Consider the following 16,687-nt stretch of genomic DNA (forward strand, 5'->3'; position numbering starts at 1 on the left):
CGCTGAGATATAGACATGAGGTTGCTCTGACTATCCAGCGACATACTGTCTTCCCCCGGCTCCGTTTCAGAGTGCAAAGCGTCTGCCTTTATGCTTTGCAGGGAATTTCTCAAGATGCATAGCAGAGGAATGGTGACGCTAATGATTGCAGCATCGCCGCTCACCATCTGGGTAGACTCCTCAAATTTTCCAAGGACCTGGCAGATGTCTGCCAACCAGGCCCACTCTTCTGTAAATAATTGAGGAGGCTGACTCCCACTGCGCCGCCCATGTTGGAGTTGGTATTCCACTATAGCTCTACGCTGCTCATAGAGCCTGGCCAACATGTGGAGCGTAGAGTTCCACCGTGTGGGCACGTCGCACAGCAGTCGGTGCACTGGCAGATTAAACCTATGTTGCAGTGTCCTCAGGGTGGCAGCGTGCGTGTGGGATTTGCGGAAATGTGCGCAGAGCTGGCGCACCTTTCCGAGCAGGTATGACAAGTGTGGGTAGCTTTTCAGAAAGCGCTGAACCACCAAATTAAAGACGTGGGCCAGGCATGGCACGTGCGTGAGGCTGCCGAGCTGCAGAGCCGCCATCAGGTTACGGCCGTTGTCACACACGACCATGCCCGGTTGGAGGCTCAGCGGCGCAAGCCAGTGGTCGGTCTGCTCTGTCAGACCCTGCAGCAGTTCGTGGGCCGTGTGCCTCTTATCTCCTAAGCTGAGTAGTTTCAGCACGGCCTGCTGACGCTTGCCCACCGCTGTGCTGCCGTGCCGCGCGACACCGACTGCTGGCAACGTGCTGCTGCTGACACATCTTGATTGCGAGACAGAGGTTGCGGAGGAGGAGGAGGAGGAGGAGGAGGGTGGTTTAGTGGAGGAAGCATACACCCCCGCAGATACCACCACCGAGCTGGGGCCCGCAATTCGGGGGGTGGGTAGGACGTGAGCGGTCCCAGGCTCTGACTCTGTCCCAGCCTCCACTAAATTCACCCAATGTGCCGTCAGGGAGATATAGTGGCCCTGCCCGCCTGTGCTTGTCCACGTGTCCGTTGTTAAGTGGACCTTGGCAGTAACCGCGTTGGTGAGGGCGCGTACAATGTTGTGGGAGACGTGGTCGTGCAGGGCTGGGACGGCACATCGGGAAAAGTAGTGGCGACTGGGAACTGAGTAGCGCGGGGCCGCCACCGCCATCATGCTTTTGAAAGCCTCCGTTTCCACAACCCTATACGGCAGCATCTCCAGGCTGATAAATTTTGCAATGTGCACGTTTAACGCTTGAGCGTGCGGGTGCGTGGCGTCGTACTTGCTCTTGCGCTCAAACAGTGGCGCTAGCGACGTCTGGACGCTACGCTGAGAGACATTGCTGGATGGGGCCGAGGACAGCGGAGGTGAGGGTGTGGGTGCAGGCCAGGAGACGGTACTGCCTGTGTCCTCAGAGGGGGGTTGGATCTCAGTGGCAGGTTGGGGCACAGGGGGAGAGGCAGTGGTGCAAACCGGAGGCGGTGAACGGGCATCGTCCCACCTTGTGGGGTGCTTGGCCATCATATGCCTGCGCATGCTGGTGGTGGTGCCTCCCCAGCTGATCTTGGCGCGACAAAGCTTGCACACCACTGTTCGTCGGTCGTCAGGCGTCTCTGTGAAAAACTGCCACACCTCAGAGCACCTTGACCCCTGCAGGGTGGCATGGCGCGAGGGGGCGCTTTGGGAACCAGTTGGTGGATTATTCGGTCTGGCCCTGCCTCTACCCCTGGCCACCGCACTGGCTCGGCCTGTGCCCACACCCTGACTTGGGCCTCCGCGTCCTCGCCCGCGTCCACGTCCTCTAGGCCTACCCCTACCCCTCAGCATGGTGTATTAGCAGTAGTGCAGAAACAGAACGCTGTAATTAAATGTGCCGCTTATTGGCCTGTGGTTGGAGGCTGACTTCGTTTACAGAACCCCAGGAAATAATTTGGTGCACGCCTGCTGTAACACTTAGCTGGCTGCGTATGAATTTGGAGAACTACTACCCCCAGCAGACACGGACCCAGAACACTGAGCACAGTGACAGGCAGGCCAAATAAATTTTTTGCCAATATTTTTTGGAAAAGGACCACTGCGTATATTCAATCAATAATATATGTCTTCTGTCCCTGCCTCCACACTTCTGTCCCTGGACTATTACTGCAGGGCGCAATGCTCTGCACGGCCGATATACCAAAAAAAAAAAGTGCAACACTGCAAAAAGCAGCCTCCACAGTACTGCACACGGTTAGATGTGGCCCTAAGAAGGACCGTTGGGGTTCTTGAAGCCTAAAATAACTCCTAACACTCTCCCTATAGCAGCTCCAGCACCAACAGCACTTTCCCTGATCTCTGTCAGAGTGCATCTGAGGCGAGCCGCGGGAGGGGCCGATTTATATACTCGGGTGACACCTGATCTCGCCAGCCACTCATTGCAGGGGGGTGGTATAGGGCTTGAACGTCGCAGGGGGAAGTTGTAATGCCTTCCCTGTCTTTCAATTGGCCAGAAAAGCGCGCTAACGTCTCAGAGATGAAAGTGAAAGTAACCCGAACATCGCGTGGTACTCGTTACGAGTAACGAGCATCTCGAACACGCTAATACTCGAACGAGTATCAAGCTCGGACGAGTACGTTCGCTCATCTCTAATTATGAACTTTTCTTGGTACCTACTGGGTTCCTCTTAAGCACTGTAACTTAAAGGGGTTGTCCCGCGCCGAAACGGGTTTTGTTTTTTTTTCCACCCCCCCCCGTTCGGCGCGAGACAACCCCGATGCAGGGGTTAAAAAAGAACACCGGAGAGTGCTTACCTGAATCCCCGCGCTCCGGTGACTTCTTACTTACCTGCTGAAGATGGCCGCCGGGATCTTCTCTCTCGGTGGACCGCAGGGCTTCTGTGTGGTCCATTGCCGATTCCAGCCTCCTGATTGGCTGGAATCGGCACGTGACGGGGCGGAGCTACACGGAGCCGGCATCCAGCACGAGCGGCCCCATTGAGGAAAGAAGAAGACCCGGACTGCGCAAGCGCGTCTAATTTGGCCATTAGACGCCGAAAATTAGACGGCCTCCATGGAAACGAGGACGCTAGCAACGGAGCAGGTAAGTGAATAACTTCTGTATGGCTCATAATTAATGCACGATGTATATTACAAAGTGCATTAATATGGCCATACAGAAGTGTATAGACCCACTTGCTGCCGCGGGACAACCCCTTTAACCCCTTCATCCAAAAAGACGTACAATCTTTAACAGCAGACACCCGCTGGCAACAGCCACGACCAGCATTCACGCTGATCATGGCTTTTAATGCTTTAAATGCCAGTTTCAATTCTCACATTGGCATTCAAATCTCTTGATTGGCATTCAGGGTCTTGAATGGGTCCCTCATAAGATTTCAAGCTGCCATTTGGTTGTCATGGCAGCCATGAATGAATGCCTATCAAGTTCTACCTGTGGCATGTCACGATAGATCGCAGGTTCAAGTCCCCTTAGGGATTTAACAATCAAAAGACAGAAACATATTCGCTCTCGCCGCTTCCGTACAATCTATCGTAATAATGCATTTTTTTCATCCTGCATGGTGAACGTCATCAGAAAACAAAACGCACAGAATTGTGTTGGGTTTTTTTTGTCACCGCATCTCAAAGAAAAAGTTTAATAAAAAGCGATCAAAAAGCCACATAAACTCCAAAATGGCAACAATTGAAACTACAGGTCATCCTGCAAAAAACGTGACGTCACACAACTGTCAGACACTGGAATATGGTGCTGCTCACACAACGATGTCAGCGGGAAAATGTCAACCTTTAGGGCGCCCACCCACTGACGATTTTTTTTCCTTTGCGTTTTGCGTTTTTTCTCAAGAGCAATTAGTTTTGAATGTGTTCCTGTCCACTGGCGTTTTTTTTTTCAGTCCGTTGCAATTTTTAACATAGGAACTGTCAGTTGCATATGTGTCCTTATTTTTCTCTTAATGCACCCATGAATGTCAATGGAAATTAACGGAAAAAGCCGCGAAAATGCCGGGAAAAACACCGCGGATCACGCACGAAAATCGCAAACGCCAGTGGGTGGGCGCCCTTAGGCCTCCTTCCCACGAGTGTGACGGGCTCCGCCGCGTAATATTACGCAGTGAAGCCCGTCACGGCGCCCCCCAGAGCCCCTATACTTACCTGCGGGAGATAGCGTGAAATCGCTTCCCCGCCCACCGCCGCCGCGTCACCGCCCGTCACCGCCCACCACCGCCGCGTCACCGAGCTTGTCACGTGCACGGCCGGCCGTGTCACGTGACGCGGCCGGCCGCGTCATATGGCGTCATATGACGCGCGGCGGTGGGCGGGAAAGCGTTTTTTCACGCTATCTCCCGCTGGTTACAGCGGGAGATAGCGTGAAAGGACGGCTTCCATTGACTGCAATGGAAGCCATCAGCGTGTACAGCCCGTCCTCACCCGCAGAAAATAGAGCATGCTGCGGGTGAGGACGGGAGAAATCGCGGTGCGTAATTCCGCGGTGGAATTACGCATCGTGAGCATTGTGCTATTAGGTTCAATAGAACCTAATAGCAGGGTGCAACGCAGCGGATTTTTGCCGCGAATTTACGCGGCGTAAATCCGTTCGTGGGAAGGAGGCTTTATAGTAGCAGAAAAAATATATATTTTAAAGATACAGCAAAATCCAACTCTATAAATTTGGGTATCGCTGTAATTTGGTGATCGTTGTACCGACCCGCGGAATAAAGTTTTCGGCTCATTTGTCTCGCAGTGTGAACACTGTAAAAGCAATAAGCTCCAAAAGATGGTGAAACTGTATTTTTTTTCCCATTTCATTCCAATTTTTCCATTAAATAGGACCACTGAAAAATACAACTCGTCTCGCAAACAATACTAACCCTCCGACAGCGACGGCCACGGAAAAAGAGCAGCGTTATAATTTTAGTAGGGAGCAGAAAACAAAAGTTTTTTAAAAAATGGGCGGCGTCATTAAGGGGTTAACTGCACTACAAGCGCCGCACAACCTTCCTATTTCCCATGTGTCGGGTTCTCAATGCTAAAACCACAGATGCGACTCGATACATTTCTATCCAAGGGGCTACATTGTTTCTTGTCCACCTCATAGAGCGATGGAATATCAGGCACCTTGTGTATCAGCATCCGTGAATGCCCCCCCCACCGCGCTCCGAGGGCCTTGATTGTAAGCGGCAAACTCATCAATTCCCGAATGTTCAGCCAACGGCTCAGAAGAGAACATCAGATCTCGTGTTTTAATGTTTGGAACCAAAATGATGACTGTTAGTAAACAATCAGCGAATCCAGATGGGAAGGCGCCGTCTGCGGCCAAGTACCCATGTGTGGGACGCGTGACATCATCTGGCGCTATTGTTTACTGTGAGAAGCTTCATGTTCTGCGGCTGATTGCGCCGTACGCTGTTGGAGTCCGCCGTGACAATGCTGCTGATTCTCTAACCATCGAGTCGACGTATAAAAGCTCGCCGCACCCATCAGTAATTAAACTAAACCGCCGCATTCATGTGAGCTTCCTCATACGGGAAACGTGTTTTTGTCGTGTGATTTTACAGAAATAGCGGTTACCGTTTTGAAAGGAGAATGTTCTAGAAAGTTCTTCTTCAGCTTCTAATTGCATTGAAATGAGTGCAGAGAACAAAGCTGAAGATCTGCAGAAAGCCCCGAGAAATAGTCGCTTTCCATCCACAGGATCGGAGATAAATGTGTGCTTGTTGGGGGGGCTGACTGTGTGATCATGAGAATGGCGCGCCCCGAGTCCCCCCGATAAATGGAGCAGTGATGGGCATACGTGACCACCACTCCATTCACAGAGAGCCAACCACAGCGCTCAGCGGCGATGCTCACCACCACTCCATGAATCACAGGAAGTTGGGGCGAGCCGTTCCCGGGATTCTTGATGGCCTCAGCAATCAGACATTTATAACTAATCTTCTGGATAGATAAGTGTTTCTGATGGAATAACGCCTTTAAAGGGGACTTCCATCTCCGGAATCCTATTTCAATGTGTTCAAAATCGCAAAACCATGCGCTCGCCCAAAGGATGTTTATTTCCAGAATGCTCCGTTCTCCAGACATTGCAGCTATTGATTCCTCTGTCCCCTGCTTGTTGTCAGAGCACTGCGGTAGCTGGTGGCCGCGCCAAAAGCCAGTGCGCATGCGCTCCTGAGACCCCGACCCAAGATCTAGATGATAGAGGTGCACAAGCATCGGCCTCCATTGCTATTTTATCCTGGCAACAAGCAGTAAACGATCAGAGGACAAAGGAATCAATAGCTGCAATGTCTGGAGAACGGAGCATAAGATTCCAGAGATGGGAGTCCGCCTTTAAAGGGAGCGGGTCATCTAGTTTCTACAATGTAATCCAGCCCTCTAACAGCGCTGCTCATGAGATTTCCTTATCGCTGTTTGGTCCTGTAATCCGTGTCCCGGTTCCTCTACATTCTGCTCTTGAGGTTTTTCTGTGCTGTATTGTAATGAGCTGAAAAGAGTCAGATTTTCCCTCGGCTCCGCAGCGGCACACCCCTGTTCTTGATTGGCATGTATACCAATTCCTCTTCTTCGTAAGTACTAAGTAATTTCCCTACGCGGACGTCCAGAGCCAGAATCGCCACAGAGAAGTATGCTCCTTAATTGTTACACCCACGTGACACCAGGGCTGTCAGAGTGGAGTGACCCCTACCCCCCTTTCCTTCCCTGGAGTGCTTCCCTACCAGGAGCAGTACCTGACAGATAACATAGACTGCAGGACTGGTGTCATCCTGAGCTTACTCCCTGACCTCAAACCTTTTGTCTTGCCTGCACTGTATAGACTGTACTTAAACTGCCTTGTAATTGTTAAGTACAGTTTATACCGGGCCCTAACCGTTCCTAGGGACCCGAGGTACTAAAAGACTGTTTGTCTGTGATTATTTTCCGCCGAGGATCATACCGGTGTGTAGGAACGGTGGCGTCACCCGTGACAACTACTACTCCCATTCTCCTGTTCTCAGCAAGTGAGGGAGAGCCGAGGCACACAGCGTGGACAGGATGTTCTACGGCGCCTGCGCGGGACTATAGCAAGCACAGGATATCAGCATGCTTGCCAATCAAGAATAGGGGCGGCCGGTGCGGCGCAGGGAGGAATCTGATTCTTTTCAACCCATTTTAATGCAGCGCGGGTAACCATCGATAGCAGAATGTAAAGGTACCGGACACGGATTACAGAACTAATTAGCGGTAAGGAAATCTCATTAGCAGCACGGTTAAAGGGACAGTGTAGATTGTATTGTAGAAACGTGATGACCGCTTCCCTCCCAGCTTATCACCGCGCCGTCCAGCGGTGGAGTCCATAAGAAGCTGCAAGAAGTAAATACATTTATATGAGGAGCAAAGTCACTTCCGGAATGTCAGCGGCCGATACATTGTAAGGGCCCTGCTACACGCAACAAAACGCGTTTGTATGAGAGAACGAGCGAATGAGTCATTAGCATGAAGAAGCGTTCGGTTTACACGGAGATAATCGTTTGCATCTTTTCGTTATTCGCTCGTTCACTGAATTGTTAGTTGTTCAGGGGATGCGAATGAACGATCGCTGTTTACACGTAAACCTTGTGAGCGCAAAACATGGATGACGAACTAATTATCATTTGTCATCCAATCGTTTACACTGAAGATTATCATTCAAATTCACGCGATCCAACGATTTCTTGAGCAGTAAGGCCGGTGTCACACGACTGGATTTGAGTTGCAGATTCCCCGATCGGCGTCCATGCAAATGTCCTGCAGTAAAATGCATTGAAAGGCGTGGATTTATGAATTTCCCTTCACACTTGCCGATACGAATGGCGTATTAAACGAGCAGAAGAAAAATCGTAGCATGCTCTATCTCACTGTGGAATCCATGCGGACGGCCTGCGTTGCTGTCAGTGGAGGCGTCTGACCCGCAGCCTATCCTATTAACACTGCATACGGGCTGCGGGTACGGGCGCTGCTAAGGGGCGGGGCGGAAAATACAAAGAAACAGAAACATTGACTGTGCTGGCCGCCCGCGTGTCCCTGTTGGCATACACAATACAGTATAGCGCCGTACGCAGGGTCACCGGTCAGGCTCACAGGCGGAATCCGCGGAGGGCCTTCCACATGCAGAATCCGACCCGTTCGGTGAGCCGGCCTAATCGTTCCATGTAAAAGGACCATTTGGGTTGATGAATGCAGCCGGCTGCTGGAAATAACGAGGGCAGGAGGAGAATTAAAAACTGGAGCAAGCGAGAAGGCGAGCGTTGGAGTGGGGATCTGGGAGATGGAAAGGGCGATGTGATTGGTTGCGATGGGTTATGTCCTTGGTTTGATACATTGTTTCACTCATTACATTTGCTTTATACACAGGAGGATATAAAGTCGACGACTTGAAACCAGTTGTGTTATTGTCCAACCAGAGTGCAGTGACTGCGCCGGAGACCAGCGTGATCAGAGGCTTCACGGAGACCCCTGCCGGTAAGTCGCCGGCCGCATCGCTACAACTGCTTCATTTAAAGGGGATTTCTGGGCACAAAATGGAAATTCAGAAAATGCTGAAATCTCGGTGGTACAGCTATCCTGCACCTTGTATCTGGCGCTCTGGACCCTCGTCTCGTGCAGCCGCCGATCTGTCGCTGTGTTTACATGCATCACTTCCTCAGTAAACACAACCGACAACTTCAAGCAGGCCGCCCACAGCTTTCAGGTCCTACAACTTACCAGCACCAACCTCTCGCAAGTTGCCAGAGAGCGCTGCAGAAGCAGACAGGCTGGACCGTCCAGCACTCTGATCTGTGCCGCCGCTCCTGTCCTCCCATCATGCACTGCTCACAGGATGTCAGAGGTTACGGACAAGAGAGGAAGCAGCAAATGTGGACATGATTACAGAGAAAGTGGAGTTTTTTTCTCTCTTTTAGGAAGAGGGTCACATGACAGAGCGGATATAGTGACCCTATCACAGAATGGCTTCTTGTGATGATGTACATTGGATTTTATGGTTAGTCTGTGCCCAGAATACCCCTTTAAAGGAAAGCAGTTAGTCGTACTTTCCCCCCTAGTAGTTGTTCCATTAACTCCTTCTGCTTTCCTAAATGTGTTCTTGTTAGTAAAATCAGCAGCAGGATTTAGCAGAATAAGCTGTTGAATGGCTGCATGTGCCGTGTATAATTACATTGCAGGAGTCAAGGAGGCGGAGCTACCAGCAGAGGAGTCAATGAGGCGGAGCTACCAGCAGAGGAGTCACGGTGGATCTATTCAATATAGCTTCATTGAGATCCCCTAGGGCAGAATGTAACATGTTAAGCCTTCTAGTTCCACAGTGGGTGCAGTGATGGACTTGCTTCAGCCTCCTGCATCGTAAGACCTGTCAGAACTGACAGACTAGCAACTTCTCACGCATGAAGCCAGGGCAAGTATGTACACCCAGCTTCACTGCGCATGCGCAGACCTAGAGGAAAGTGGTGCATGCGCAGACCTAGAGGCGAGTGGTGCATGCGCAGACCTAGAGGCGAGTGGTGCATGCGCAGACCTAGAGGAGAGTGGTGCATGCGCAGACCTAGAGGAGAGCGGTGCATGCGCAGACCTAGAGGAGAGCGGTGCATGCGCAGACCTAGAGGAGAGCGGTGCATGCGCAGACCTAGAGGAGAGCGGTGCATGCGCAGACCTAGAGGAGAGCGGTGCATGCGCAGACCTAGAGGAGAGCGGTGCATGCGCAGACCTAGAGGAGAGCGGTGCATGCGCAGACCTAGAGGAGAGCGGTGCATGCGCAGACCTAGAGGAGAGCGGTGCATGCGCAGACCTAGAGGAGAGCGGTGCATGCGCAGACCTAGGCGAGAGCGGTGCATGCACAGACCTAGAGGAGAGTGGTGCATGCGCAGATTTCAGACTGGCTTGGAATGATGTACCCTGTCCTCGGGGAGGTCAGTCAAGTCTCCAACCACCTCTCCACCTGTGAGCATGTCTAGATGATTTGGAACCCGTAAAGCCCCGGAAAACGAGTAGTAGAGAAAAAGCATCATGCTCCACGGAGAGCGAGCAAACCCTTGTTGGAGAACATTACAGTGCAGCCAGGAACATCCCAAGCACGGGCATGTCTCACGCATACGACATGCCCTCATCTATTGCCATTTCTACGGCATGGCCACCAAGACTCTTCAGCTGGGCGGCTCCACCGTCTTGACCCCAGTAAGGTCATCTGTATATAGCGCAGGGGGAGCCATAACAAGTGTGTAACAGCGATATCTACACCCAGGATTGGTTTTAATAATTGTAAACATGCCATGCGTTGCCTGATCTACCATAAATGTGATATGTAATCATGGAGCAACCCAACGGAGCGCACGCCGCTGACACCAATATCTAACAATCTCCAGGAATTGCTCAGAAAGCTGTGAACAAACACGGGGCGTCCAGATGGGCTGAAAATCGCAACATCATTTTACTTTGTCTTTGTAGAACAAAAAGTTTTATTATGTTATAATATAATTCGGCACCAGCTTCAATATCTCTGCTTGCAGTCATTGAATAGGAAGCCAGATTGTTAACTCCAAGTGAATATTAGTCCCTCCATTCAAAATAAGACATCGCTTCTTGCTCACCACAGGATATCCAACAAGATAGCTAAGGGCGCCCATCCCCATGTCACAGAAATTCTGCGTACAGCACCAATCGGGCCCACCCCAATGCCCCACTGCCGGCGGTAAAAAAGAGACACCACACACGGGGGTCTGGTATAGTTCCTCACACAGGGACATGACTGCGCACTTTATTACAGATTGCATGGGGTCTTATACCCTTTGGTCACATCACTAGGAATGGGTAATGATCTCATTGGCTCAAATTCACCGCATAACCATATATGTAAAGTCCGGATTTCTGCCTGAGACAGTGAAAGTTATGTACGTAGTTGAACAGTCGTTATCTAGATACGGCGCCTCTGGGAAAACAGCCAAGCACGCGGCCTTCGTATCCGGTTCTGTATCATCTCTGAATCTCTGGGCACATCTCTCTCAGCCTTGCAAACTTTTGGAATATCTGATGTAAGGCGCCATATAAGTTTTTCTCATTTTAGCTTTGAATAGAACTTGCATATAGGTATAAAAGCATAAAAAACATATGGCAATATATACATATACCCTCACAAACCCCCCTAAAAACTTAATATGGAGATCAAGCACCAGGCCTTGCACTCTTCCTCGGTCGCCTCTCCCTTGCGTCAGGGTTTCCCCACTGCCCGTAAGTCCCTACTCCTAGGAGGGGGGGATCCCTACCTCACCTCAGAAGGAGGCCATGGATTCCCTGGGCTCATTTCCAGGCATCCATACCCTCTATCTGTACAAGTTAACACCCTGCAGAGTGTGCCCTCCCCGGAACCTAAGGTCTTCTGCACTCTCCCTAGGCAAATGGGAAGTCCACTGACAATCCATCTTAGAAGATCGGGGCAGCGCAGTACTAGTACATTTCTCCATTCTTCTGGTAACGTATGGTGGTTGGCATTATCGGAACTGGCTCTTCATCTTTTTCAAACCAGGGAAATGTTGGTGTCACATTGTCCAGTCCCTTACTCATACTCTTTTTGATCAAAGGGATAATACACATACAGGAAGTTACATACCCCACCTCTTTCTGCTAAAATCACATCCAGGGCCACTCTATTTTGGAACGTCATGGATGCAGTGGGCTCTAACTGGTCAGCTAACCCTTGTAAAGCATCTCTGGTGTAGTTTACAAACCTCTGCTGATTGTAATAGATATAATTCATCCAATCTACATTATTATTAACAATGACAATAGCAAATAAGGACTCAAAACCTGCTTTAACCTGATCTCTAGAATTAAATTCATCTGGCACCCCCCTTGGCACTCCTATTGCATCTATGTATACAAGTGGATCAAAGCTACCACCTGGAGCATCAACTTCTCTCTTAGCACGATGCAGTGTTGGATTCTCACCCTCAGTGTAGTCTTCATATTGTACATTTGATTGTATTAATTTGTTCTGATCCATGAAACAGGGGGCTAGTGTACAGTAGTCAAAGGTGTGTGTGGCTATGGGTGTTAGAAGAATTGTACCACAATATCACTTCCCCTTCATATTCTCCGGACCAGGGGTTCCAGTTTCCCTCCTTTCCTGCCCCTGAACGTGTGGCGGTCACTTCCGCCCAGGTCCCCCACCCTGCCCATAGCATGTAAAGGATATGCAGGATCATGAGTTTTTTCAGTGCGAAGTGTGGATCCAAGTGGGCTTTCCTTCGAGCTTGACTGCAGTTGGGGTGGTGAGCAACATCTGGTAAGGACCTTCAAACCGGGTTTCTCTCTCAAACTTTTTCACATAGACCCTGTCACCTGGTTTCAGATTGTGACACTCAGCTGTAGGACCTGGGAGAAAAGCAGAGACTGCAGAATGCGTTATTGACAATTTTTTGGAGAGGCCTATGACACAATTAACAAGAGAATCATTCCCCAAGCTCAGCTACTGTGGCATGTACCCTCCTGGGAAAGAACTAATGGAAGACACTCAATTCAAGATTTGCCCATTTCCTCCATTGCCTTTTGTATCTACTTTCCCACTACTCCGCGGATGGTAGGATGTGTGAAAAGCCTGGAATATACCCAAAGCAGACATGATGTGTTGCATTATTTCACCTGTGAAGTGTGTACCTTTGTTTGACTCTTCCGGTACCCCGTATCTGCGGATTACCTCATTCATGAGCTTCTGTGCGGTTACCTGCTTATTTACTTTGGTAACAGGGTAGGTCTCCGACCTGAAAAAACATCAACAACAACAAGCACATAGTCATACTTCCCAACAAGTGGGAGCTGAATGTAGCCAATGTTCAATCCCTGAAATGGGTAAAGTGGCCCCGGCAAGTGTTATGTGGCAAATTTTACTTCTGCCCTGTTGCTTTACGGCAAAGATCATGCAAAATTGGAGAAATGATGCAGCAACTACAGAAAACCCAGGAGCCACCCGTCCTCGTTCAAGCGTCGACATCATTACTGCTTTGCTAGGTGTGTCTTTCTGTGCATCAGCTGGGCCATCATGGGACACAGGGACCGTGGTAGGCAAGTTCTGTTGACATACGCCGTCCCTTTTTAGTCCATTTTTCATTTTCTTCCTTGCTGGCTTGTAACTGTAAAGTCCTTAGCATATCAAAGTCCAAAGTTTTTATCAAAGTCCAAAGTTTTTTATCAATGTCCAAAGTTATTGTTAAATTCTTCTTTTCTTCCACGGCTTGAGGGCCGCTGCCTTTGCTGTGTGGTCTGTGATGGCGTTGCCTCTTGTTTCTCCGGTGTAGGAATTGGTGTGAGCTCTCCACTTTTTCAGGTAGAAGTAGGGCCTCCGTGAGACTCTGCACCACTGCACCATTCTTAATTGGCTGTCCTGCTGAGGTAAAAAACTGTCTGGCCTTCCACATTGGGCCGTAATCATGAGCTATGCCAAATGCATACCAGGAGTCAGTGTAAATGTTTGCCGTCTTACCTTCTGCCACTCTACTCGCCTTAGTGAGGGCCTTCAGTTCTGCTTCTTGTGCTGAGACATGCGGAGGCATTCTGCTTTTAGGACATCTTGTTGTGTGACCACTGCATATCCAGTGTGGAGTCGTCCATCACCTTTGTAACATCTATAAAAAACAACTCAAAATATGCATTGTTAACAAGGGCTTCAGTAACCTTTTAAAACTTAAATTTTCTTGTTGCATCAATGCTAGACAATCATGCTGATATTCTATTTCAAATAGATCAGAATCTTGCTACAAAAAATTTAAAAATAGCTGATCTGCAATACCTAGATCACCTATGCCTTCTCCTCCCCCCCCCTTTGAACCAGGGTACTCAATTGGAAGAACAGTAGCCGGGTTCAAGGTAGTACAACATTGGGGGAAAAAATTTGATGGATGCAGATAAGGCCTGTAAGATGTCAACACCAATAACAGAGACATGAGTTACATCAGGGCAGAATAATCTACAAACATCTATTAACATTTGAAATGTGATATCCTTTAAGAAAATTCATTATTAATCTGATCCTGCCTGCAATGTCTTATCAAATGTGTGGGGAAAAAAAACTTTTACTGGCCGCTCAATATTCTCACCCCCTCCTTTGTTGACAAGAGAGGGATGATCCCTTATGTACTTTTACATCATCTAGCTCCACCCCCTCGATACTGGCCGCTTGCGTCTATCTTCACACCTTCATTTAAACTTTATAGTCTGCCCATCCACATCACAAACAAGTAAAGTCTTATGCATGGGGGGGGGGGGACTTTTATCCTCAGTCAATATCTGCACCACACATTTTACATTCATGACAGCCTGAACACAGGTCATTAACTCTCATCGATCCATGCGCTCAAGTCTGCCCCGTCAACCCCCCTCATTTGAAGGTGTACCAGTACATACAGATGCACAGGAGAAAAAAAAATAGTTTGACAAACAAACATACAGCAGTTGAAAAGCATTGAGGTGAGTGCTACAATGTTATAAAGTACATGATTCTATTGGGATGAGATTGTGAATGAGCGCTATTTTTGACAAATTATGTGAGAAAGTTTGCTGAGTGACTGAGACATTCTATCTTTCTTATTTACTGAAGCTATTATATGCTATATTAAACGCTGATATATTTTAGAATGCGTGGGTATCTTTCAGCCCCCCTTGTCTTTCCTTCTCTGTCTATGACCCTGAGCTTAGAGTGAAGTCTGAAAGCCCCCACCTTTGCAAAATAACTGTTATCTCTCTGCCTTGAGAAGCCAGACTAAGACACTGCAGCTTCAAGTAAACAATCCTTCTCCCACTAGAAGCGAGCTCAGTTAACCATTTGTACATATATACACACACACATACATCTATATCTATCCACCTAGTATTATACACCTTTTCCTCTCTCTCTCTGCCAACAAATCACATGCTTTGTAACTTTCCTCTCGACTTTGCTTGTTCCCTTTATTTCTCTCCCTACCTAACTGCCAATGTAATCTTCAGTAGACACTCTCCCGACACCCTCTTGATCACTTACTGTACTTTCCAACATTTCACTTACGGATACTTTCTTAAACAAATAATGTGTACATACATAACTTTCTCTGACTGTCTCTCTGCTCCTCAATTCAGCACTTTCTAGTAAACCTTTGTCTTTCAAGGCGCCCTTCTTGGTCCTAAAGACCTCCTCCCAGTCACCATGCTGTAATCTACCATACGGGTCCTTGTTACACATTTTCATAAGAGTTTTCTTACATTTTACAAATTGGGACCCTTGTCTCTCCTCCACCAATTCATCCGCTCGACGACAGCCCTTGAGGGGCTCCGTCTTCTTTAATAAGGTCTTACGCATATTAGAATCACAATAATAATAACACGCTCCATAGAATGTATCCTCCTTAAACCAAATTGTCAGCCCCTTATATATGGCAAAACAACCAAGGGTCCCTTCTCCTATGGAACCAGTCTCACAGAATACATCCCTCTGAAATCAAATTGTTATCCCCATATATAGAGCAAAACAACCGAGGGTCCCTTCTCTTATGAGACTAAATGAAAAGAAAGAGAAAAAAAATTCTGCAGATACAACAAACAATCTCCACTATCGTTAAAACACTATGGACTTCAGCAACAAATAAACTAGTGACTAGTCCCTGGATGGGTGATTGGAGCGCTTATCACGGTCAGTGGTCCGTGACGGCAAACCCGAAGCCCACGAGTTACCGTGTAAAACTCTTAACCCAACCGGTCACAAAACACAGATAGTCCCTCCTGCTGCAAGACTCTCAGTGTAAAACACAACATAAATATATGCCGGTCTTCCCTGGAGTTCTGTGAGTTGATCAGGCTCGGTTTGCAGCAGGACGGCTTCCCTGTGGCGTGGATCCGGGTGGACTGCGCTGCACGGCTCCGGTTTTACCGCCCCACATTGGATGCGCCATCTGTCAGGGAAATTTCTGCAGACAGCACCAATCAGGCCCACCCCAATGCCCCGCTGCCGGCGGTAAAGAAGAGACACCACACACAGAGGTCTGGTATAGTTCCTCACACGAGGACATAACTGCGCACTTTATTACAGATTACATGGGGTCTTATACCCTTTGGTCACGTCACTAGGAATGGGTAATGGTCTCATTGGCTCAAATCCACCGCATAACCATATATGTGAAGTCCGCATTTACGCCTGAGACAGTGAAAGTTATATACGTAGTTAAACAGTCGTTATCTAGATACGGCGCTTCTGGGAAAACAGCCAAGCATGCGGCCTTCGTGTCCGGTTCTGTATCATCTCTGAATTTCTGGACACATCTCTCTCAGCCTTGCAAACCTTTGGAATATCTGATGTAAGGCGACAGATGAAGTTTTTCTCATTTTAGCTTTGAATAGAACTTGCATACAGGTATAAAAGCATAAAAATCATATGGCAATATATACATATACCCTCACACCCATGTGCCCCCCCCCCCCCCCGCCTCACATTTCTTCTGGTGACGTCGTTGTCAGAGGGTTGTTTTTTGCAGGCCAAGTTATATTTTTCAGCGCTACTATATAATGTACTGAAAAACCTTTTACGATTTCTAAGTGGAGTGAAATGAAGTAATTGCTCGGTTTCTTTGGGAGGCAGAGGGGGGGGGGGATTTATGGCAAATACACTGCGTAAAAAAATGACATGAATATGTTATTCTGCAGGTCGGTGCGGGGAG

The 16,687-nt window shown here is 48.7% G+C and overlaps 1 protein-coding gene across 2 annotated transcripts in view; it reads left to right on the plus strand.

The window, feature by feature from the left end:
- Positions 1-16,687, plus strand: part of MFRP (membrane frizzled-related protein) — a 51,771-nt gene that overhangs the window by 12,817 nt on the left and 22,267 nt on the right. For both annotated transcript variants that reach the window (XM_066606097.1, XM_066606096.1), the window contains exon 5: positions 8,373-8,480. In XM_066606097.1, coding sequence (XP_066462194.1) covers positions 8,373-8,480 — 108 coding nt within the window. The remainder of the gene's footprint in view (positions 1-8,372; positions 8,481-16,687) is intronic.

This window comes from Eleutherodactylus coqui, chromosome 6, assembly GCF_035609145.1.
Source record: "Eleutherodactylus coqui strain aEleCoq1 chromosome 6, aEleCoq1.hap1, whole genome shotgun sequence".
NCBI lineage: Eukaryota > Metazoa > Chordata > Amphibia > Anura > Eleutherodactylidae > Eleutherodactylus > Eleutherodactylus coqui.